The sequence below is a fragment of the Pongo pygmaeus genome, chromosome 20 (assembly GCF_028885625.2).
Source record: "Pongo pygmaeus isolate AG05252 chromosome 20, NHGRI_mPonPyg2-v2.0_pri, whole genome shotgun sequence".
NCBI classification, from domain to species: Eukaryota; Metazoa; Chordata; class Mammalia; order Primates; family Hominidae; genus Pongo; species Pongo pygmaeus.
Window position 1 is genome coordinate 4146557 of NC_072393.2, and position 25112 is coordinate 4171668.

At 52.4% G+C, this 25112-nt stretch overlaps 1 protein-coding gene across 1 annotated transcript; it reads left to right on the forward strand.

The window, feature by feature from the left end:
* The first annotated feature begins 999 nt into the window (after positions 1-999).
* YJU2 (YJU2 splicing factor homolog) lies at positions 1000-24050 on the forward strand. The gene is made up of 9 exons (XM_054465276.2): positions 1000-1310; positions 1744-1974; positions 3881-3981; positions 5692-5836; positions 9034-9168; positions 12917-13098; positions 16675-16795; positions 22588-22738; positions 23539-24050. Exons 2-9 carry the CDS (start codon positions 1951-1953, stop codon positions 23649-23651), a joined length of 972 nt encoding a protein of 323 aa, XP_054321251.2. The 5' UTR covers positions 1000-1310; positions 1744-1950; the 3' UTR covers positions 23652-24050.
* Positions 24051-25112: the final 1062 nt, after the last annotated feature.

The window sequence follows — 25112 nt, forward strand, 5'->3', positions numbered from 1 at the left end:
CTATATGGTCTACAAAAGGGAGGTATGAATAATCCACCCCTAGTTTAGCATATCATCAATACATCACCATAAACATGGGCAACCAGCAGCCCTTGGGGCTGCTTTGTCTGTGGAGTAGCCATTCTTTTATTCATCTACTTTCTAAATAAACTTGTTTTTGCTTTGCACTGTGGACTCCCTGAATTCCTTCTTACATGAGATCCAAGAACCCTCTCTTGGGGTCTGTGTAGGGACCAGCCCCACAGGGTCGGTGGGTCTCTCCCTGTGTGCGGCGACGAGAGAGTGTAGAAATAAAGACACAAGACAAAGAGATAAGAGAAAAGGCAGCTGGGCCTGGGGGACCACTACCACCAATGCGCGGAGACCAGTAGTGGCCCCGAATGTCTGGCTGCGCTGTTATTTATTGGGTACAAGGCAGAAGGGGCAGGGTAAAGAATGTGAGTCACCTCCAATGATAGGTAAGGTCACGTGGGTCACTTGTCCACTGGACAGGGGGCCCTTCCCTGCCTGGCAGCCGAGGCAGAGAGGGAGAGGAGACAGAGAGAAAGACAGCTTACGCCATTATTTCTGCATATCAGGGACTTCTGGTACTTTCACTAATTGACTACTGCTATCTAGAAGGCAGAGCCAGGCGTACAGGATGGAACACGAAGGCGGACTAGGAGCGTGACCACTGAAGCACAGCATCACAGAGAGACAGAGAGACGGTTAGGCCTCCGGATAACTGCGGGCGAGCCTGACTGATGTCAGGCCCTCTACAAGAGGTGGAGGAGCAGAGTCTTCTCTAAACTCCCCTGGGGAAAGGGAGACCACCCCCCCCCCCACCTTTCCCAGTCTGCTAAGTAGCAGGTGTTTTCCCTTGACACTTATGCTACCGCTGGACCACAGTCCACCTGGCAACGGGCGTCTTCATAGACGCTGGCGTCACCGCTAGACCAAGGAGCCCTCTGGTGGCCCTGTCCGGGCATAACAGAAGGCTCGCACTCTTGTCTTCTGGTCACACCTCGCTATGTCCCCTCAGGTCCTATCTCTGTATGGCCTGGTTTTTCCTAGGCTATGATTATATAGCGAGGATTTTTATAATATTGGAATAAGAAGTAATTGCTACAAACTAATGATTAATGATATTCATATATAATCATATCTAAGATCTATATCTGGTATAACTATTCTTGTTTTATATTTTATTATACTGGAACAGCTCGTGTCCTCTGTCTCTTGCCTTGGCACCTGGGTGGCTTGCCGCCCACAGGTCTGGATCTGGACCCCTTTCCTGGAACAATCTGACACAGAGGAAACGTCCATGAAAGGTGGGGAGGAGGCTGGGGAAGGAATGGGATGGGAAGTCCTCTTTAAGGGGAAGGCACAGGTGGGCAATGGAGGGACATTTGGGAGACACTGCGTATGTTTAGGAAGTGGGTTTGCAGCCTGATCTTTAAGTCAATGTCTGTGACTCAAGGGTCCTCCAGGGTCCTCTTAAGTCACCCTATGTGTGGCCCCAGCCCCATGTGAGAGTTGCGGGCACAGGAACGATGTGTGGATTCCCAGAGCCCAGAATACAAGGCAGGTGCATAATACATATTTGCTCAATAAAAGAATGAAGAACAAGGGCTGTCGCGTCGCGCAGCCAGGTCACGTTACAAAATTTTAACGAGCCGCTGCCCGCTTCTAGGGGGCGCAGCACACTATACAAAATTCTCCAATTCCACATGGCTCCCGGAACCCTTATTTCGCGCTACTCAGGTTGCAACTCCGGAGGGAAGACGACGGGACTTCCAGCTTGATAGGCGGGGATTGGAACCAATGAAAGAGGTCTGCTGTGTATGCTGCAGCCAATAATAGAGGCTGAAGGAAGTGACGTTTACGGAAGTAAGGCTTCCGTCGGAAAAGCTTGATAATTACCCAGCCCAACCATTTCTCAGGTGCTTGCGAGGTGATTAGCAGGCAAGGATGTCGGAGCGAAAAGTGTTAAACGTAAGTGTTGGGCGACTGGGGCTTTCCAATCGGAGCAGGACATCCCGGAACTCCGGGAGAGGGAGGAGCTTCCGGAGATCTCCTCTTTGGAACCCTTCTTTTCCAACGGCCTTCCGCGAGATGGGGCTTCCCAGACTCCTCCCCAGACTCCTCCCCATCGCCTTCCGTGGGGGGTGGGCCTTCGCTAAGTCTTCCCTTCTGGGCTGGGGTGTAGCTACTCACCTGTGGGACGTGGCTTGGGCTTTTACCCAATCCCTTCACCAGATAGGGTTTTTCCCGGAGGGAATGATCCAATCATGTTATCTGGGGGCGGGGCTTCCTTAAATACTGGCGGTCGTGTTGTGCCCTCCTCTTTAGGGGCGTGGCTCTGAGAAGCCCCGCCCCACTTGGGGACTGTAGCCAATCGTGTTCTTTGGAGAGGTGTGTGTGTGTTTGTTTTTACTGGGGTCTGGTCATGCAGATACCCTCTGCCTGACAGTGGCCAAGATTCCAGACTCCCAGAAGAAAAGCAGAGGTTCAGTAGAAACTATACTGTTGGCACACTTCTGTTTTTTTGTTTTTTGAGATGGAGTTTTGCTCTTGCTTCCCAGGCTGGAGTGCAGTGGCACGTTCTTGGCTCACTGCAGCTTCTGCCTCCTGGGTTCAAACGATTCTCCTGCCTCAGCTTCCTGAGTAGCTGGGACTACAGGCGCCGGCCACCATGCCTGGTTAATTTTTTGTGTGTTTTAGTAGAGATGAGGTTTCACAATGTTGCACAGGGTGGTTTTGAACTCCTGAGCTCAGGCAATCCACCCACCTCAGACTCCCAAAGTGCTGGAATTACAGGCGTGAGCCACCGCGCCTGGCCCCACGCAGGTCTTTCTAGGAGAGCAGTCCCAGGCTTGCTGTAGGAACTCCTGGGAAACAGGAGCCCTGGGATACAAAGGGAGTGTGAGTATGGATTATGACAGATAACTCCACTGCACCACTGGAAAATAAAGCACTTTGTGTTTGGAGCACCTACTGGGTGCCAGACACTGCAAAGAGCACTTTATCCCCCTTGCCTCAAGGAATGCGTGCAAAGACTCTTGGAGACAGAGGACAATGTGCGCATTTCACAGAGGAGTAAACTGAGCCCTGCAGGTTTCAGCTACTCAGGATTCAGATCCGGGGAGATGAGTCTGTAGGAAACGGATGTAGTATCATGATTGGGAGGCTGAGCTAACAGAGTCCTGGTTTACCCTCTACAGAATTGCTGGGGAGTTGGGACACCTTGGGGAACTCGGTCTTCTGCCCGAACAACAGAAGCGCTAACCAAAGCTTAACCTCTACAAAGGGCAGGGCATCGTGGCTCATGCGTGTAATACCAGCACTTTGGGAGGCCAAGGCAGGTGGATCACCTGAGGTCAGGAGTTCGAGACCAGCCTGGCCAACATGGTGAAACCCCATCTCTACTAAAAATACAAAAATTAGCGGGGTGTGGTTGTGGGCGCCTGTAATCCCAGCTACTGTGGAGGCTGAGGCAGGAGAATCGCTTGAACCCAGGAGGCGGAGGTTGCAGTGAGCCAAGATGGCGCCATTGGACTCCAGCCTGGGCGATAAGAGCAAAACTCTATCTCAGAACAAAAACAAAAACAAACCCTGGCTTTTTAGAGCTTTGTGTGTAGACAGCATTTCATGGGTATTGTCATGACTGGTATTTAGGAGAATTAAATGTGTCCTGTATGACTCCACTGGGAGAGAGTCAGGAAGCTTGTGCCTGGCCTCCCTCCGACTGTACTGAGTCCTGCGAGTCCTCCCTGCCTGTCGCAGAACCTGGGGTGGGCTTGGGGACCCCCGACACAGCTCCCCAGAGCCCCTTCCCTCTGCCATGTCCTGACCCTGCTTCTGAAAATAACTCCCCCAATGTTTCCTTCCTCCCCCGCAGAAATACTACCCACCGGACTTTGACCCATCAAAGATCCCCAAACTCAAGCTCCCCAAAGACCGGCAGTATGTGGTGCGGCTGATGGCCCCCTTCAACATGAGGTGAGCACCCACCGCGTGACCACACACACCAGTCATGGCTGAAGGACGCAGTGCCTGGCATCCACAGAGGTGACTCGTCCGGTGTTGAGACCAGATCACTGGTCCTGGCTCAGACATTGACCATTCCAACCCTCCTTCACCTCACCATTTGGGTTTAAGCTCTGGATCTTTTAGAGCCCCCCAGCCAGTGCCTGCCTTGAGATCATGGTGGTTAGTAAACGTGTGAGCAGAGAGGATAGGACCCCACAGAGATGCAGCCCCATAGATATATTTCAGCTCCTCCAACAGCCAAGCTCGTTCCTACCCCAGGGCCTTTGCACACACTGCTGCCCCTGCTTGGAACTCTCTCCGTCTGCTTTCTTTCTTTCTTTCTTTTTTTTTTTGTTTTTTTTTTTGTTGAGACAGAGTCTTGCTGTGTTGCGTTGCCCAGGCTGGAGTGCAGTGGCGCGATCTCAGCTCACTACAACCTCCACCTCCCGGCTTCAAGCAATTCTCTTGCCTCAGCCTCCTGAGTAGCTGGGATTACAGGCGTGCACCACCACGCCTGGCTAATTTTTGTATTTTCAGTAGAGTTGGTGTTTCACCATGTTGGCCAAGCTGGTCTCGAACTCCTGACCTCAGGTGATCTGCCCTCCTTGGCCTCCCAAAGTGCTGGGATTGCAGGCGTGAGCTACCACACCTGGCCTTCTCCTACTTACACTTGGCAGGCTCCTCTTGTCTGCCATAGGTCATGGCTCCAATCTCACCCCTCCGGGAGGCCTCCATCATCCCCACTCACAGTACCCAGATCTTGCCCTTTGTAGCACTTCAGAATTATTGTATTTCACTAACTCTAAACCCCACACCTTTTCATGCTCTAGCATATCTGAAATCACGCACCTAATGAGGAAAGAGACATCTGGGTCAGTGAAATTTGGTTCATGCCCATGTGTTGTTGGCCTGTCTACTCCTCCCCCTCATTCATTCATTTATTCATTCAACACTCATTTATTGGGCACCTGCTGTGTGCCAGGGTCTGTGCTGAGCGCCAGAAACAAAGTCCCTGGCCTCATGGAGCCCACAGTCTGATGGGAAGTGGAGAACATTGATAGTCAGGCAGGTGCACGGGCCCCGGAAGTCAGGCAGGAGAGAGAGCCCCTGGGGCGGTGGTGCAGGAGGGAGGGCTATAGGTAGCTGGGGTAGTCAGGGCGACATCAGGCAAAATGCTGGTGGCGCTGAGGTCTGAGGATAAAGGGTGTCACCGGCCATGAGACCGTAGGAGCAAAGCCTTGAGCTGGGCCTGAGCTGGGGGTGTTTGCAGGATCAGACAGGAGGCGGGCGTGCTGGGCTGGGGAGCAGAGCCCGGAGTAGGAGGGGAAGAGGGGAGTGGGGCAGCATTTTTCTGTGTGGCATCTTTCCTCCTGGAGGGTGGGGTGCCCCGTAAGCACCAAGATTGCTTCTGGGAGTGCATGACAGGCAGGCCTCACCTACTCAGGGGGCTTCCCAAGCAGGCGACCCTTGGACTGAGCCCCAGGAAGATAATGAATGAGAACACGAAGTTCTCAGGTAGAGGAAATTTGGACACAGGGTGGGGCAGCCTGCCTCGTGAAGGAGGGAGCTCCCCATCGCTGCAGGCAAGCAAGCAGTGATCTTGCAGGATGCCGCAGGGACAGCCTACCAGTGGGAGCCAGAGTCCCAAGACAGCTCACGTCCCTACATCCTGCCCCGCAGGTGTAAGACCTGCGGAGAATACATCTACAAGGGGAAGAAATTCAACGCTCGGAAGGAGACAGTGCAGAACGAGGTCTACCTGGGTCTGCCCATCTTCCGCTTTTACATCAAGTGCACGCGCTGCCTGGCAGAGATCACATTCAAGGTAGATGAGATGGCCAGAAAGGCTGGTCCCTCTCCCCCAGCACACCTCAGATCAGGGCGGGCCCTGGGCTTCCTTACTCCAATCCTCTCCATCCAGGGAATCTAATTGCAGTTTATCCCGAAGAAACAGACAACAGTTTGGGGGAGATGTTCATGGCAGCATTCTATATAAAGGGAAAAAGACAGAAGCAACCTAGATAGAGAATAATAAGAGAATGAGAAGAACAAATTAGCATGCAGGCTGGGCGTGGCTCACACCTGTAATCCCAGCACTTTGGGGGGCCAAGGCGGGTGGATCACCTGAGGTCAGAAGTTCAAGACCACCCTAGCCAACATGGCGAAATGCCATCTCTACTAGAAATACAACAATTACTGGGCATGGTGGCGGACTATAATCCCAGTTACTCGAGAGGCTAAGGCAGGAGAATCGCTTGAAGCTGGGAGGAAGAGGTTGCAGTGAGTGAAGATAGCACCGCTATACTCCAGTCTGGGTGACAGAGCAAGACTCCATCTAAAAAAAAAAAAAAGCCGGGCACAGTGGCTCATGCCTGTAATCCCAGCAGGTTGGGAGGCCAAGGCAGGAAAGAGAGCCCCTGAGGTCAGGAGTTTGAGACCAGCCTGGCCAACATGGTGAAACCCCATCTCTACTAAAAATAGAAAAGTGAGCCAGGCGTGGTGGCTCACGCCCGTAATCTCAGGTACTTGGGAGACCGAAGCAGGAGAATCGCTTGAACCCGAGAGGTAGAGGTTGCAGTGAGCTGAGATTGCGCCATTGCACTCCAGCCTGGGCAACAAAGTGAAACTCCGTCTCAAAAAAAAAAAAGTAGCATGCAATGGAATATTACACAGCCAATAAAAATCACAATTTGACTTTTATTTGTGTACCTTGAGGATTTAAGGAAAGACTGAAGATAACTTAAAATTTTCTCTTCCTATGCTTAAGTACTCTTTGAATACTTTTTTGCCATAAGCTTTTTTCTTTGATTAAAAAAAACATTTTGGGCTGGGCACAGTGGCTCACAGCTATAATCGCAGCACTTTGGGAGGCCAAGGCAAGCGGATCAGTTGAGGTCAGGAGTTTGAGACCAGCCTGGACAACATGATGAAACCCCAACTCTACTAAAAAAAAAATACAAAAATAGGCCAGGCGCCTATTTTGGCTCATGCCTGTAATCCCAGCACTTTGGGAGGCTGAGGCAGGCAGATCATGAGGTCAAGAGATCGAGACCATCCTGGCTAACACAGTGAAACCCTGTCTCTACTAAAAAAAATGCAAAAAAAATTAGCCGGGCGCGGTGGCGGGCACCTGTAGTCCCAGCTACTCGGGAGGCTGAGGCAGGAGAATGGCGTGAACCCAGGAGGTGGAGCTTGCAGTGAGCCGAAATCGCGCCACTGCACTCCAGCCTGGGCAACAGAGCGAGACTCCGTCTCAAAAAAAATAAATAAATAAAATAAAATAAATAAGTAAATAATAATAATAATATTTTGGCGGGGTGCCGTGGCTCACGCCTGTAATCCCAACACTCTGGGAGGCCAAGGGAGGAGGATTGCTTAAAGACAGGAATTCAAGACCAGCTTGGGCAACATAGTGAGATCCCGTCTGTACAAAAAATATAAAAATTAGCTGGGCATAATGGCATGCACCTATAGTCCTAGATACTTGGGAGGCTGAGGCAGGAGAATCAATTGAGTCTGGGAGGCCAAGGCTGCAGTGAGCCATGATTTCACCGCTGTACTCCAGCCTGAGTGACAAGAGTGAGACGCTGTCTGCAAAAAAACAAACAAACAAACAAACAAAACCTTTTTTTGAAATACTTGAAGATTTACAGAAAAGTTCCAAAGATAGTACAGATAGTTCTCACCTACCCCTCACCAGCTTCCCTGCATATTAGCATCTTATATAACCAGGGTACATCTGTCACAGTAACAAACTAAGGGTGGGGCCAGGCATGGTGGCTCACTCCCAGCACTTTGAGAAGGCAAGGCAGGAGGATTGCTGGAGACCAGAAGTTCAAGCCTCGCCTGGGCAACATAGTGAGACCCTGTGCGTGTCTACACACACACACACAAATTTTAATTAAAAAAAGAAACTAAAGGTGGAATGTTACCATTAACATTGTAGGCTGTGGCTGGGCGCAGTGGCTCACGCCTGTAATCCCAGCACTTTGGAGGCCAAAGCAGGAGGATCGGTTGAGCCCAAGAGTTAGAGACCAGCCTGGGCAACATGGCGAAACCCTGTCTCTACTGAAAAGAAATTTAAAAATTAGCCAGGTGTGGTGGTGCATACCTGTAGTCCCAGCTACTCGGGAGGCTAAGGTGAGAGGATTGCTTGAACCCAGGAGGCTGAGGTTGCAGTGAGTGATGATCCTGCCACTGCACTCCAGCCTGGGCAACAGCGCGAGACCCTGTCCCCAAAAAAGCAAAAAACATAGTGTTATTATTAGCATTTAGACTGAAGGTAGATTTCAGTTTTTCGGCTAATGTCACTTTTCTGTTCCAGTGTGTAATTTAAGATACCAGGGTATATTTAGCCTCTCTATTCAATAAACAAAAACAGGGGCATGCTCTATACGTATTTGTACATACTTGTACATGTGATTTATAATCAAAGAAAAGGTGTTAATAAATCACAACATGTGCAGAGCCTTGGAGATTTTTTTTTTTTTTTTTTTTGGAGACAGGGTCTCACTTTGTAGCCAAGGCTGGAGTACAGTGGCGCGATCTCAGCTCACTGTAACCTCAGCCTCCCAGGTTCATGTGATTCTCATGCCTCAGCCTCCAGAGTAGCTGGGGTTACAGGCATGCACCACCTTGCCCTGCCTAATTTTTGTATTTTTAGTAGAGACGGGGTTTTGCCATGTTGGCCAGGCTGGTCTTGAACTCCTGACCTCCAGTGATCCACCCGCCTCACTGGAGAGTTTGTTTGCAATCATGTTGAGGGTAAGGAGTGGAGGCTGCAGGGAGGCAATGGGCAGATGAGAAGAGTCTTAAAGTCCATGCCAGGGAGTTGGGCATTTTTGCCCATGGAGATGGGAGGAGCACTAGGAAGAAATCTCACCAGCCAAAGCAGTAAGACAAGAAAAAGAGAAGGTAGTAGAACCAGTAAAAATCAGAGAGAAGGGGCCCTGATCTGCTGGTGGTACTTTAGAAGATTCCGGTGCCTGGGGATGTAGGAGCTGATGTCTATCCTCCCCCCAGACAGACCCTGAAAACACAGACTACACCATGGAGCACGGAGCCACGCGGAATTTCCAGGCTGAGAAGCTCCTGGAGGAGGAGGAGAAGAGGGTACAGAAGGAGCGGGAGGACGAGGAGCTGAACAACCCCATGAAGGTGAGTCGGGGGCCGTGCAGGTGTTCATGGGCACTGTGTGTGTGGGTGCGTGTGTGTGCCGATGGGTGTGCCTTTCCTGCCTCAGGTCCCCAAGGAAGGAAGATGGGGTGGGGGGCGTGGTTGGTAAAACTTCAAGATGTTCCCAGGAGGCCAGGCAAAGTGGCTCACGCCTGTAATCTCAGCACTTTGGGAGGCTGAGGTGGGAGGATCACTTGAGGTCAGGAGTCCTAGACCAGCCTGGCCAACATGGTGAAACCCTGTTCCTACTAAAAATTTAAAAACTTAACACTGGGCGCGGTGGCTCACACCTGTAATCCCAGCACTTTTGGAGGCCGAAGTGGGTGGGTCACGAGGTCAGGAGTTTGAGACCAGCCTGACCAACATGGTGAAACCTGTCTCTACTAAAAATACAAAAATTAGCCAGGCGTGGTGGCATGCTTCTGTAATTACAGCTACTCAGGAGGCTGAGGCAGGAGAATCTCATGAACCCAGGAGGCAGATGTTGCAGGGAGCCGAGATGGCACCACTGCACTCCAGCCTGGGCAACAGAGTGAGATTCCGTATCCAAAAAAAAAAAAAAAAAAAATTAGTCAAGCATGGTGGCGCATGCCTGTAATCCCAGCTACTCGGGGGGCTGAGGGAGGAGAATTGCATGAACCTGGGAGGAAAAGGTTGCAGTGAGCCAAGATCAAACCACTGCACTCCAGCCTGGGCAGCAAAGCAAGACTCTGTCTCAAAAAATAAATAAATAAAAGAAATTATGTTCACTTACAATAGGACAATTTTGTATTTTCTCAGAAATGTTAAAAGGAGCCAGACATGGTGGCTTGAACCTGTAGTCCCAGCTACTTTAGGGGTTGAGATGGGAGGATCACTTGAGTCTAGGAGTCCAAGACCAGCCTGGGCAACATAGTGAGACTCTGTCTCTACAAAACATTAAAAAATTAGCCAGGTGTGGTGGCTCATGCCTGTAATCCCAGCACTTTGGGAGGCCAAGGGAGGTGGATCACGAGGTCAGGAGTTCAAGACCAGCCTGGCCAAGAGGGTGAAACCCTGTCTCTACTAAAAATACAAAAAATTAGCCGGGCATGGTGGCAGGCACCTGTAATCCTAGCTACTTGGCAGGCTGAGGCAGAGAATTGCTTGAACTCAGGAGGCAGAGGTTGCAGTGAGCTGAGATCATGTCACTGCACTCCAACCTGGGTGACAGAGCAAGACTCTGTGTCAAAAAAAAAAAAAAAAAACTAGCCTAGTGCTTTGGGAGGCCGAGGCAGGCGGATCACCTGAGGTCAGGAGTTCAAGACCAGCTTGGCCAACGCAGCGAAACCCTGTCTCTACTAAAAATACAAAAATTAGCCAGGCATAGTGGCACGCATCTGTAATCCAAGCTACTCAGGAGGCTGAGGCAGGAGAATTGCTTGAACCTAGGAGGCAGAGGTTGCAGTGAGCCAAGATTGCGCCATTGCACTCCAGCCTGGGCAACAAGAGTAAAACTCTGTCTCAACAACAACAACAAAAATTAGGCAGGTGTACTGGTGTGCACCTGTGGTCCCACCTACTAGGGAGGCTGAGGCAGGAGGATCACTTGAGCCCAGGAAGTTGAGGCTGCAGTGAGCTATGATCACACCACTGCACTCCAGCCTGGGAGACAGAGCAAGACTGTTGCTTAAAAAAAATATATATATATACACACACACACACACACACACACACACACACACACACACGTGTGTATATACACGTATATATAAAATAAATTTTTAAATGACCGTGTTCCCTGCTGTCCCCTCCTGCTTCCATATTTCCCATCCATTCTTATCTATTCCTGGACCCACCCACCCCTGCCAAATGTGAGTTTTCTGAGCAAGCCACATCAGAGCAGATATAACATTTTCCATGGCCATGCAGAGCAACAGGGAGGGAAATGAGCCTTGGCAAGGGTTTGGTGTGTGCCTGGCCCTGTCGCACTGCTGTCCGTGTGTGAATTTAGTTACCTCCACACCGACAGCAAGGCGCTCTTACCCTGGTATTAGTCAGCTATTGCTACATCACAGGTTATCCCAAAACTTAGTGACTTAAAACAACAAACATTTATTATCCCACAGTTTTTGAGAGTCAGGCATCCGGAAGCAGCTGAGCTGGATGGTTGTGGCGTGGGGGCTCCCATGAGGTTGCAGTCAAGGTGTTGGCCAGGGCAGTATCATCTGAAGGCTGGACTGGGGCTGGAGGAGCCACTGGCAAACTGGCTCCCTCTACTGGCTGTTGGCTGTCGGCCTCAGTTCCTCACTGTGTGGGGAGCTGCTTGAGCATCCTTACAACATGGCGGCTGCCTAGCCCAGAGCACATGACCCAAGAGTGAGAGCAAGGAGGAAGCCCTGTGCTTTCACGTCCTAGTCTCAGAAGTTACGTGCCGTTATTTCTGTCATATTCCATTAGAGCAAGTAGCTTGTCCAGCCCCTGCTCAAGGGGCGGGGAGTCACCTCCACCCCTTAAATGGAGGAGCATCAGAGAGTTTGTGGACATACTTTTAAACTGTCAGAATTGCCATTTTTCCAAAGGGTAAATACAACAAGGTCACAGCACCAGGAAGCAGGCAGGCAGGATTCAGTCCCAGCCTGCCTGACTCCAAAGCCACTTCTCAGGTGCCTGTGGCCACTGGACTTGCCTCCCTCAGCCTCAGTTTCCTTTTCTGTAAAATGGGGGTTGTGAGGATTAAATGAGATGGCATATGGAAACATCTTAGCCCAGGGCCTGGTGTACAGTAGGTGCTCAGGTTGTCTTTTACAATTTTTCCTTATTATTATTATTTTTGAGATACAGTCTCACTCTGTCACCCAGGCTGGAATGCATTGGCACGATCTCAGCTCACTGCAACCTCTGCCTCCCAGGTTCAAGTGATTTTTCTGCCTCAGCCTCGCAAGTAGCTGGGATTACAGGTGTGTGCTACCACGCCTGGTTAATTTTTGTGTTTTTATTTTTATTTTTATTTATTTATTTTTTTGAGATGGCGTCTCACTCTGCCACCCAGGTTGGAGTGCAGTGGTGCAGTCTTGGCTCACTGCAACCTCTGCCTCCCGGGTTCAAGCAGTTCTCCTGCCTCAGCCTCACAAGTAGCTGGGATTACAGGCACATGCCACTATGCCTGGCTAATTTTTGTATTTTTAGTAGAGATGGGGTTTCATGTTGGCCAGGCTGGTCTCGAACTCCTAACCTCAAGTGATCCGTCTGCCTCGGCCTCCCAAAGTGCTGGGATTACAGGCATGACCCATAACACGCAGTCTGTATTTTTAGTAGAGACAGGGTTTCACCATGTTGGCCAGGCTCGTCTCGAACTCCTGACCTCAGGTGATCCGCTCACCCTGGCCTCTCAAAATGCTGGGATTACAGACGTGAGCCACTGTGCCTGGCCAAATTTTTCCTTATTATTCTTACTGAAAGATGGCACCAGGCCGGAAATCCAGGCCACGTGGGTCCAGCGCCGGCCTCTTTCCACCCCATCCTGCCCAGGGGCTCAGATCCCAGCTCCACCACTGCTCAGCCCCATGTGGTCACTTTCCCTCCCCAGACCTGAGTGTTCTCACCTGTGAGATGGACACAGCGCTGGGCATGGGCAGGGGGTTCCCTGAGCAGGATGGAAACATGGGGGTAGGGGTTCCTGCCGTGGCCCGCGGTAGCCCCCGAGGCCAGACAGGGTTTGCCCCAGGGTGCGATCCCCATGCACTCAGCCCCGCCGCCCCGCGCCCGCCAGGTGCTGGAGAACCGGACCAAGGATTCCAAGCTGGAGATGGAGGTGCTGGAGAATCTCCAGGAGCTGAAAGACCTGAACCAGCGGCAGGCGCACGTGGACTTCGAGGCCATGCTGCGGCAGCACCGCCTGTCAGAGGAGGAGCGGCGGAGGCAGGAGCAGGAGGAAGACGAGCAGGAGACCGCGTGAGTCAGGGCCGGCCCAGCCTAGCCCCACCTTGCTGCCTCTGCACCCGCAGGCGCTGCCTCTGCCCCAGACCCTTCCCCTGCTCTCTGGAGGGTCGCCTTTGCAGGGAGCCCTTTCCCACCGCCCATCTCACTTTCTCCCTTGCGGCGTATGTCTCGGGGGTTCCAGGCCACTGCCGGGCACGGTGACTCAGCACATGGTCGCCCGCATGGCTGTGGTTTGTCACAGCGAGAGGACACAGCAGATTCAGCAAAGGGAAAAGGCATGTGTGGTGTGTAGGGGGCCAGGCCTTTCAGATCCTCTCCTGGTGGAGCTTCGCAGGACGCGTCTCATCCCCTAGCACCAGCCGGGAGGACTCGAGAGAGGCGCCATCACCAGGGAAGCTCCTAGAGACCCAGCGTGGGGTTCCTATGGGGCCTGGTCCCACAGCCCCCGCTGCCTGGCCTATGCCGGGATTCCAGACTCCAGAGGAAAGCAGGGATCACGCATAAACCATGGTGTTTGCAGGAACAGCTGAGGCCCCAGAGCCCGTCCCATCCATGAGGGTGGGAGGCCCCCAGCACAGGCTCCCAGACACCCACCAAGGGCCGCCCTCACCAACCGCCTTCTGAGGACACAGCCTCAGGCCTCCTGGGTGAATGCTTTTCTTTTTCTTTTTCTTTTTTTTTTTTTTTTTTGAGATGGAGTCTCACTCTGTTGCCCAGGCTGGAGTGCAGTGGTGGGATCTCGGCTCACTGCAGGCTCCGCCTCCCGGGTTCAGCCATTCGCTTGCCTCAGCCTCCAGAGTAGCTGGAACTACAGGCGCCCGCCACCACGCCCTGCTAATTTTTTGTATTTTTAGTAGAGATGGGGTTTCACCATGTTAGCCAGGATGGTCTCGATCTCCTGACCTCGCAATCCGCCCGCCTCGGCCTCCTAAAGTGCTGGGATTACAGGCATGAGCCACCGCGCCCAGCCGACGCTCTTCTTTTTCTTTGAGACAGAGTTTTGCTCTGTCGCCCAGGCTGGAGTGCAGTAGTGCAGTCATAGCTCACTGTAGCCTCCATCTCCCGGGCTCAAGCGTTCCTCCTGCCTCAGCCTTCTGGGTAGCTGGGACCACAGGGACACATCACCATGCCCAGCTAATTGTTTTTATTTCTGTAGAGACAGGACCTCGCTATGTTGGCCAGGCTGGTTTTGAACTCCTGGCCTCAAGCAATCCTCCCGCCTCAGTCTCCCGAAGTGCTGGATGATAGGTGTGAGCCCCTGTGGTTGGCTGGTGAATGCCTTTGACGCCGACCACCTCTGAGCCCGCGTGCTGACCCCCTCCTTTCCTGGTGCCTCATCTCCCCTCCCTCCTTTAGAATCTGAGCTGTAAGGACAGGGGCGTGGTGGCGTCTCCTGTGTCCCCAGGGCTTCCAGCAGGTTTGGGTTTATGTTAGATTCCTCGTCAGTGCCTGATGGGTGTGCAGATCAGCGATACCTTGCAGAACAGTGTTGGGAGCCTGCGCTCATCCTGCACCTTCCGGGCGCCAGGCGTGGCTCTAACCTCACTACCCACACAGCCCTGGGGGTCAGTGTGATCTTCATCGTGGAGGGGACTGAGGTCCAGAGAGGTCCAGGCATGAGCCCCACCAAGGCTCCATCCAGACAGGCTGGTTCCGGCATCCAGGCACTTAACCACACCACTGCCCTCAGTGGACACGGAAAAGTTAATGTAAAAAAGTAGAAGGGGCCGGGTGCGGGGCCTCCCGCCTGCCATCCTGCACTGTGGGAGGCCGAGGCGGGCGGATCACCTGAGGTCAGGAGTTCGAGACCAGCCTGGCCAACGTGGCGAAATCCCATCTCTACTAAAAATACAAAAACAAATTAGCTGGGTGTGGTGGCAGATGCCTGTAATTCCAGCTGCTCCAGAGGCTGAGACAGGAGAATTGCCTGAACCCGGGAGGCGGAGGTTACAGTGACCCCAGATGGTACCGCTGAACTCCAGCCTGGGCAACAGAGCAAGATTCCTTCTAAAAAAAAAAAAATTAAAATTAAAAAGTAGACTGGGTGTGGTCGGTGGCTCACGCCTGTAATCCCAGCATTTTGGAAGGCTGAAGCGGGCGGATCACCTGAGGTCAGGAGTTCAAGACCAGCCTGGCCAAGATGGTGAAACCCTGCCTCTACTAAAAATGCAAAAATTAGCTGGACATGGTGGTGCGTGCCTGTAGTCCTAGCTAACATTTTTAATTTTTGTAATGACGGGGTCTCGCTATGTTACCCAGGCTGGTCTTGAACCCCCGGCTCAAGCGATCCTCCCGTCTCAGCGTCCCAAAGAGCTGGGATGACAGGCGTCAGCCACTGCATCTGGCTTCTTTAATCTGTTTTATGTTTAAATAGAGGAAGTGGTAACCACTGGGTTAAGGAAGTCCCAGTGGGTGCTCTGCCGTCACGGAGCTCACCGTGTGGGGAAGGGAGAGGGACAAGGAGACCAATACCCAGGACAACATCCATCTGGGTGAGACAGAAGCCAGGGTGCGTGAGCTTCAATTGTGAGGATGAGCTTCTCAGAGGAAGGACGTCTTGCATTGGGTATTGAAAGGCGAGTAGGAGTTCACCAGGCGAGTGCTTGGAAAAGGGGACATCCCAGGTAAGGGGATTTAGGCCCCTAATTTTTAAAATTCTTTTTGCAGAGATGCGGTCTTGCTGTGTTGCCCAGGCTGGTCTCATGCTCCTGGCCTCAAGCAGTTCTCCTGCCTTGGCCTCTGAAGGCACAGGGATTACAGACATCAGCCACCATGTCTGGCCCCAAGACATTTTTCTAAAAGACATTTTCTTTGAAGCTATATCCCCTGATTAGAGTTCTCACACTGTGGTTCTCGCATAAACCACTCCCAGAATTAGAGACCGGCCTGGCCAAGATGGCGAAACCCCGCCTGTACTAAAAGTACAAAAATTAGCTGGACACGGTGGTGCGTGCCTATAGTCCTAGCTACTGGGTGGGCTGAGGCTGGAGAATCGCTTGAACCCAGGAGGTGGAGGTTGCAGTGAGCCAAGATCACGCCACTGCACTCCAGCCTGTGCAACAAAGACTCCATCTCAAAAAAGAAAAAAAAATACAAAAATTAGCCAGGTGTGGTGGCAGGCACCTGTAATCCCAGGTACTTGGGAAGCTGAGGCAGGAGAATTGCTTCAACCTGGGAGGTGGGGGTTGCAGTGAGCCAAGATTGTGCCACTGCACTCCAGCCTGGGCAACAGAGCGAGACTCCGTCTTAAAAATAAAATGAAATAAAATTTAATAAGGCATAGGGACACACGCCTGTGGACCCAGCTACTCAGGAAGCTGAGTGGGGAGGATCGCTTGAGCCCAGGAGGTTGAGGTTGCAGTGAACTATGATTGTGCCACTTTACCCTCCCTGGGTGACAGTGTCTCTTAAGAAAAAAAAAGTAATCTGCGCTCCCCCTACTCCCTCCCACCCCTGCTCCTCCCACCCCTGCTCACCGAGGACAGGAAGAGGTCTCCAGGCACCCAGGCCCCTCGCCACCCAGCAGGTATATCCCAGGCACTGTTCCCCATACAGAGCACGTCCAAGTTCCCGTCTTCCATCCCACAGGGCCCTGTTGGAGGAAGCCAGAAAGCGAAGACTGCTGGAGGACTCCGACTCAGAGGATGAGGCTGCTCCCACACCCCTGCAGCCAGCCCTTCGGCCCAACCCCACCGCCATCCTGGACGAGGTGAGGGGGGCTGCCTGAGTCCCCAGGGCTCCCAGGTGAACTAGGGACAACTGAAGCCAGGGGTCAGCTTGACTTTTTCTTTTGTTTTTTGTTTTTGTTTTTGTTTTTTGAGACAGAGTCTCGCTCTGTCGCCAGGCTGGAGTGCAGTGGCACAATCTTGGCTCACTGCAACCTCTGCCTCCCAGGTTCAAGCGATTCTCCTGCCTCAGCCTCCCGAATAGCTGGGACTACAGGCACGCGCCACCAAGCCTGGCTAATTTTTTGTATTTTTAGTAGAGACAGGGTTTCACCGTGTTGGGCAGGATGGTCTCAATCTCTTGACCTCATGATCTGCCCGCCTCGGCCTCCCAAAGTGCTGGGATTACAGGCGTGAGCCGCCGCGCCCGGCCAGAGCTTGACTTTTTCTTAAAAGGCCAGTCTGCATCCTAACTGCTGCACTCTATGGCTATAGCCCAAAACAACAATGATCAGGTGGAAATAAGCGGGCGTTGCCTGGTGCCAATAAAGCTTTATTTGTAGGCTGGGTGCAGTGGCTCATGCCTGTAATCCCAGCATTTTGGGAGGCCAAGGCAGGAGGATCGCTTGAGGCCAGGAGTTTGAGACCAGCCTGGGCAACAAAGTGAGACCCCTTCTTTACAAAATTACAAAAATTAGTCATGGGTGGTGGTGCATGTCTGTGGTCCCAGCTACTTGAGAGACTGAGGCAGGAGGACCGCTTGAGCCCAGAAGGTCAAGGCTGCAGTGAGCTGTATCGTTATCACTGAACTCTAGCCTGAGCAAGAGTGAGACCCTGTCTAAAATAAATACATAAAAATTAAGGCTGAGTGCAGTGGCTCACGCTTGTAATCCCAGTTATTCAGAAGGCTGAGGCAGGAGAATCACTTGAACCTGGGAGGCGGAGGTTGCAGAGAGCCAAGATCATGCCACTGCACCCCAGCCTGGGTGACAGAATGAGACTGTCTCAAAAAAAAAAAAAATTAATTTACTAAAACCAGTGGCAGGCCTATAGGTCTGTAATTTGCCAACCCCTGTTTAAGCTGCCGAAAGAAGGGAATGTAAAGAAAGAACATAGGCCGGGCGCAGTGGCTCACACCTGTAATCCCAGCACTTTGGGAGGCCGAGGCGGGCGGATCATGAGGTCAGGAGATCGAGACCATCCTGGCTAACATGGTGAAACCCTGTCTCTACTAAAAATACAAAAAAATTAGCCGGGCGTGGTGGTGGGCGCCTGTAGTCCCAGCTACTCAGGAGGCTGAGGCAGGAGGAGAATGGTGTGAACCCGGGAGGCGGAGCTTGCAGTGAGCCGAGATCATGCCACTCCAGGGTGGGTGACAGAGCGAGACTCCGTCTCAAAAAAAAAAAAAGAACATAGAAGTTTATTTCTCAATCACATAACAGCCCTGGGCTGACAGTCTAGGATTTCGGACAGCTCTGCTCCATGGACCATTCAGGGATTCAGGCTCCTTCCTTCTCCTGGAGCACAGCTTCCCGCGCTGTGGTCACAGCTGGCTCAGAGCACCTTCAGGGTCTGGCTGTGGGAAGGCAAAAGGTGTGTGGAGGACCACCCAGCCTCAGATGCGGCCCACCTCAGTTCTTCTCTCATGCCAGAGGCCACAGCCTAGTCACAAGTCCCCATCTGGCGGCGAAGGAAACTGTGAGACGTATCCTCCAGCTGGTCCGTGCCTGGCTGTGCTGCTAACTAGAATGAAGGGAGGCTGGGCGCCGTGGCTCAAAGTGCTGTAATCCCAGCACTTTGGGAGGCCCAGGCAGGCGGATCATCTGAGGTCAGGAGTTCGAGACCAGCCTGGCCAACATGGAGAAACCCTGTCTCTACTAAAAATACAAAAATTAGCCAGACATGGTGGTACACGCCTGTAATCCCAGTTATTCGGGAGGCTGAGGCAGGAGAATCACTTGAACCTGGAGGCAGAGGTTGCAGTGAGCCGAGATTGTGCCATTGCCCTCCAACAGAGTGAGACTCTATCTCAAAAAAAAAAAGAAGGGAGGAAGGAGTTTTGGCGGATGACCAGCATTTTCCACCACAGCTGACTCATCCAAGGTGGCCTCAGCCACTCTGGTTTGTTCATTGAAGAAGATGGTAAAAGTAGGGGCTCATAAACCAATAACACAGACACACAGAAACGATTGTTTTTGGCCGGGCTCGGTGGCTCACGCCTGTAATCCCAGCACTTAGGGAGGCCAAGGCAGGTGGATCACGAGGTCAGGAGATCGAGACCATCCTGGCTAACATGGTGAAACCCCGTCTCTACTAAAAAATACAAAAAATTAGCCAGGTGTGGTGGCGGGCGCCTGTAGTCCCAGCTACTCAGGAGGCTGAGGCAGGAGAATGGCTTGAACCCAGGAGGCAGAGCTTGCAGTGAGCTGAGATTGCACCACTGCACTCCAGCCTGGGCGGCAAGAGCGAGACTCCGTCTCAAAAAAAAAAAAAAAAAAGAAACGATTGTTCTTTCTTCCTTTTTTGTTTTATTTTTTTGTTTGTTTGTTTGTTTGACACAGGGTCTTGCTCTGTTGCCCAGGCTGGAGTGCAGTGATGCAGTCCCAGCTCACTGCAGCCTCAACTTCCTAGGCTCAAGCAATCCTCCCAACCTCAGTCTCCTGAGCAGCTGGGACCGCAGGCACGCACCACCACGCCTGGCTAATTTTTCTTTTCTTTCTTTTTTTTTTTTTTTAGACAGTTTCACTCTTGTTGCCCAGGCTGGAGTGCAGTGGTGTGATCTCGGCTCACTGCAACCTTTGCCCCCCGGGTTCAAGCGATTCTCCTGCCTCAGCCTCCCAAGTAGCCGGGATTACAGGCGCCTGCCACCAGGCCTGGCTAATATTTGTATTTTTAGTAGAGACAGGGTTTCACCATGTTGGCCAGGCTGATCTAGAACTCCTCACTTCAGGTGATTCACCTGCCTCGGCCGCCCAAAGTGCTGGGATTACAGGCGTGAGCTACTGCGCCTGGCCCCTAATTTTTCAAATTCTTTTTGCAGAGATGTGGTCTTGCTGTGTTGCCCAGGCTGGTCTCACGCTCCTGGCCTCAAGCAGTTCTCCTTCCTTGGCCTCTAAAGGCACAGGGATTACAGACATCAGCCACCATGTCTGGCCCCAAGACATTTTTCTAAAAGACATTTTTTTTGAAGCTATATCCTCTGATTAGAGTTCTCACACTGTGGTTCTCGCATAAACCACTCCCAGAATTCATTGTCTACAACTTCCTCTCTCTTTTTTTTTTTTTTTAATGAATCAACAGAGTAAAGCTACTTTGAAAGCAGTCCAACCTTTTTTGATTTACTCCCGCAGTCTTGTGCCTGTACCTGATTTGATAGCAGATGTTTTATTTGGTTTTACATGATTCACCTTCATCAAGACTGTTCAAACCTTCACCCTAACTTCTATAGGAAGGAATATCTCCACACTTGCATTTTCTTGGTTTATTTTATTTTTATTTTAGAGATGAGGTCTTGCTCTGTCACCCAGGCTGGAGTGCAGTGACGCGATCACAGCTCACTGCAGCCTCCAACTCCTGGGCTCAAATGATCCTCCCACCTCAGCCTCTCAAGTAGCTGGGAGCACAGGTGCATGCCACCACAGCCAGCTAATTTTTAATTTTCTTTTTTTTTTTTTTTTTTTTCAGAGACGAGTCTGTATGTTGTCCAGGCTGGTCTCAAACTCCTATCCTCAAGCTGTCCTCCCGCCTTGGCCTCCCAATCCTTAGCTTAGTTTAACGATGATGAGTACCACCTGTAGAAACAGGTTTGAGAACTAACCTAGGTAACTTTTTTTTTTTTTGAGATGGTCTCGTTCTTTCGCCCAGGCATGGTCTCGGCTCACTGCAACCTCCGGCTCCCAGGCTGAAGCAATTGTCCTGCCTTAGCCTCCTGAGTAGCTGGGATTACAGGCGTGTGCTACCACACCTGGCTAAGTTTTGTATTTTCTTTTTATTAATAAAGAGACAGGGTTTCACCGTGTTGACCAGGCTGGTCTCGAACTCGTGACCTTAAGTGGTCCACCTGCCTCGGCCTCCCAAAGTGTTGGGATTACAGGTGTGTGCCACTGCACCTGGCCATCTGTGCCTTTTGACTTCTTTTCCTCATTTTGACATCAGCCCAGAGCCACGACTTTTTTTTTTTTTTTTTTTTTTTTTGAGACGGAGTCTCACCCTGTCGCCCAGGCTGGAGTGCAGTGGCATGATCTCGGCTCACTGCAACCTCTGCCTCCCAGGTTCAAGCGATTCTCCTGCCTCAGTCTCCCGAGTAGCTGGGATTACAGGCGTGTGCCACCAAGCCTGGCTAATTTCTTGTATTTATAGTAGAGATGGGCTTTCACCGTGTTAGCCAGGATGGTCTCGATCTGACCTCGTGATCCACCTGCCTTGGCCTCCCAAAGTGCCGGGATTAGAGGCATGAGCCACCGCACCCGGCCCAGAGCCACAACTTTAAGGAGGCCTCCCCACCACCTTAGCAGTGGCCGCCCCTCACACCGTCGGCTTGGCACTCAAGGTCTCTGCCCATTCTCCATCCCACATAGCCTGCCCTGGCACTTCCTGAATCACACTGTGGCTTCTCATCACGCCCTTACCCATGCCATTCCCCTTACCTGGGATGCCCCCTTTGCCAAGCACTCGCCTGGTGAACTCCTACTCGCCCTTCAATACCCAATGCAAGACGCCCTTCCTCTGAGAAGCTCATCCTCACAATTGAAGCTCACGCACCCTGGCTTCTGTCTCACCCAGATGGATGTTGTCCTGGGTATTGGTCTCCTTGTCCCTCTCCGTCCCCACACGGTGAGCTCCGTGAGGGCAGAGCACCCATTGGGACTTCCTTAACCCAGTGGTTACCACTTCCTCTATTTAAACATAAAACAGATTAAAGAGGCCAGATGCAGTGGCTCACGCCTGTCATCCCAGCTCTTTGGGATGCTGAGACGGGAGAATCGCTTGAGCCAGGAGTTCGAGACCAGCCTGGGCAACATAGCGAGACCCCGTCTCTACAAACATTAAAAATGTTAGCCCGGCATGGTGGCGTGCACCTGCAGGAGGCTGCGGCAGGAGAATCGCTTGAGCCCAGGAGTTCAAGGCTGCAGTGAGCTATTATTGCACCACTGCACTCCAGCCTGGGCAATAGAGTGAGACCTTCCTCCCCCAAAATTTTTTTTTAATAAATAAAATAGATTAAAGGGTCCCTTTAGTTGCAATTAAGGAGCTGGAGGCCTTTTCTACCTGCCTCTAACTCTTTCTCAAGGCGGCTTCCTCCATTTTCACTCGTTCTCTCAAGTACATTGAGCACCTCCTTGTGCCGGGAACTGTTTGTGGCACCGCAGAGCCAGCAGTGGGGAAGACAGGAGCTCATGGCAGAGTTGGGGAGAGAGTTATAACAGCCAGAAGAGGGCACTGTGAGCGTGGACATGCAGCCTGCGTGTGAGCTTGAACCATGATGGGCTTCTCAGAGGAGGGGTGTCTTGTGTTGGGTATTGAAGGTTGAGTAGGAGTTCACCAAGTGAGTGCATGGAAAAGGGGGCATCCCTGGTGATGGGAATAGCATGGGTAAAGGCTCAGTGTGATTCAGGAAGTGCCAGACCGGGCTATGTGGGATGGGGAATGGGCAGAGGCCTTGAGTGCCAAGCCTAGGGCAGTGGGGAGCCATAGAGGAGTTTAGAGCAGAGGAGGAACTCGGTCAGCGCAGCAGTGGAAGAGTGGGCATGGGGCAGTGAGCAGGGGTTGGGGCAGAGGGGTCAGACTGGGCCCTGGATCCGGGCTAGACCCCCACACCTGTCCCCATCACCTGCAGGCCCCAAAGCCCAAGAGGAAGGTGGAGGTCTGGGAGCAGAGCGTTGGCAGCCTGGGCAGCCGGCCCCCTCTGTCGAGGCTGGTCGTGGTGAAGAAGGCAAAGGCCGAGCCGGACTGCAGCAACGGGCAGCCTCAGGCGGCCCCCGCCCCAGGTAAGCTCACAGAGTTCCCATAGCCGGGAGCAGTTTCTATAGTGGCCTCTAGGTGGCAGCAGCACTCCCTGTGCAATTACGGAGCCTTCATGGGGTCGGTGGGGGCGGCCTGCGACCCCCACAGGACCAATTAGTGGAGTGAGCAGAGAAGGCAGCTGGCTTCTTTTTTTCTTTTTTCTTTTTTTTTTTGAGACAGAGTCTTGCTGTTGCCCAGGCTGGAGTGCAGTGGTGCCATCTCGGCTCACTGCAACCTCCGCCTCCCTGGTTTGAGCAGTTCTCTGCCTTAGCCTCCCAAGTAGCTGAGACTACAGCACCACGCCCGGCTAAATTTTTGTATTATTAGTAGAGGTGGGATTTCTCCACGTTGGTCAGGCTGGTCTGGAACTCCCGACCTCAGGTGATCCACTCACCTTGGCCTCCCAAAGTGCTGGGATTACAGGCGTGAGCCACCGCGCCCGGCCTGTTTTTGTCTTTTAATTGCCTTAGTATGATTTTTCCTAAGGCAATTAAGTCCACAGTGACTGGACTTTGAACTTTGTGCCATTTCCAGTCTTGGCAGCGCACGTTGCTTGCCTGGGCAGGGTTTGCATTGGCCATTGTTCAGAAGCGGAGCTGTTGAGTCCCGGGTGCACAGATGTAAATCTGCAATGGGTCCCATCAGGTGCCATCCAGAAAGGCCAGGCCATTCATATGCTGTCGCCTCTGGGCCTTGCAAACCTGCAGAGGTGGCCGGCCCCGTGCCTTGTCCCTGGCCCGTCTGCTCTGGAGCTGAGATGAGCTAACTCTCCCTCTCCCCCCAGGAGCCCCGCAGAACAGGAAGGAGGCTGACCCTGCACCCCTGACGCCTGGCGCGTCCTCCCTGAGCCAGCTGGGTGCGTACCTGGACAGTGACGACAGCAACGGCAGCAACTGAGCCCTCCCAGGACCCCTCACCAGGTCAAGGTCACACGCCCAGCCTCAGCCACATTGAGGCCAGCATTGCTGGTGGTCAGGGCAGGAGGCCTTGGCATGACCAGAGACCAGACAGACAAGCGCCAGCGTGCTCCAAGCTCATAGGGCCAACAGGGGCCTCAGCCCCAGGAGGTCGCTTCTCTGTGCCCTCACCAGCCTCTCAACACCTCGGGGACCCCTGCTGCTCCTGCCCCCACCTGTCACTGTGCTTAGGGCTGCAACATCCCTGGAGCATCTCAGCTTCCAACACTACTTCAGGGTGGCGGTATTTGGGGCATTGGGCGAGCCCGCCGGCGTCTAGATGGCCTCATCTCTTCCTTCCACAAACTGTCTAGAACCAATAAAAGGAAACCTGCCAACCGCCCGGGCCCCTTCTCTCTCCCAGAGTCTGATGAGGAGGCCCCAGGACGAGGCTCTGTTAGCACAATTTGAGGGTCATTCCACAGAGGTTTGTTTTTTGAGACAGGATCTCACTCTGTTGCCCAGGCTGGAGTGTGGTAGTATATTCTTGACTCACTGCAGCCTTGAACTTCCGAGCTCGGGTGATCCTCCCACCTCAGCCTCGCAAGTCGCTGAGACCTCAGGTGTGTGCCACCATTCCTGGCTAACTTTTTGTATATTTAGTAGAGACTGGGTTTCACCATGTTGCCCAGGCTGATTTTGAACTCATGGGCTCAAGTGATCCTCCTGCCTCAGCCTCACAAAGTGCTGGGGTCACAGGCATGAGCCACTGTAACAGGCATGAGCCCAGATATTTATACTTAGTTGTCGCCTGAGTGTGCCCAGGCTTACCATCTGGGCTTTTTTGTTTTCTCTTCTTTTTTTTTTTCTTTCTTTCTTTACCTTTTTTTTTTGGAGACAAAGTCTCGCTCTTGTCCCCCAGGTTGAAGTGCGATGGCGCGATCTTGGCTCACTGCAACCTCCGCCTCCTGGGTTCAAGCGATTCTCCTGCCTCAGCCTCCAGAGTAGCTGGGATTACAGGCGCCCGCCACCACACCCGGCTAATTTTTGTATTTTTAGTAGAGACGGGGTTTCACCATGTTGGCCAGTCTGGTCTCGAACTCCTGACCTCAGGTGATCTGCCCGCCTTGGCCTCCCAAAGTGCTGGGATTCCAGGCCTGAGCCACCGCTCCTGGCTGGAATTCCATTATTTGTGCCAGAGTTCAGCCTTCGCCTACTGGGGACATTGGGTTCGTTCCCCATAATGTTGCTGCTAAACACAGTGTCACGACAGACCTCCTCGTGGGTGTTTCCTTATGAATGTGGGCAAATACCTCTTCAGAACAGACAGGCAGAAATGGAACTGCCTACTTGAAGAAGGTTCATATTGTTCACTTTAAAAGATTCCAGGCTGGTGCAGTGTCTCACGCCTGTAATCCCTGAACTTTGGGAGGCTGAGGCAGGCAGATCACCTGAGGTCGGG

Coding starts and splice junctions, on each gene's coding strand:
- YJU2 (XM_054465276.2), top strand. CDS start 1,951: ATGTCGGAGCGAAAAGTGTTAAAC. Junction 13,099..16,674: donor GAAGACGAGCAGGAGACCGC/GTGAGTCAGGGC, acceptor TCCATCCCACAG/GGCCCTGTTGGAGGAAGCCA. Junction 16,796..22,587: donor CCACCGCCATCCTGGACGAG/GTGAGGGGGGCT, acceptor CATCACCTGCAG/GCCCCAAAGCCCAAGAGGAA.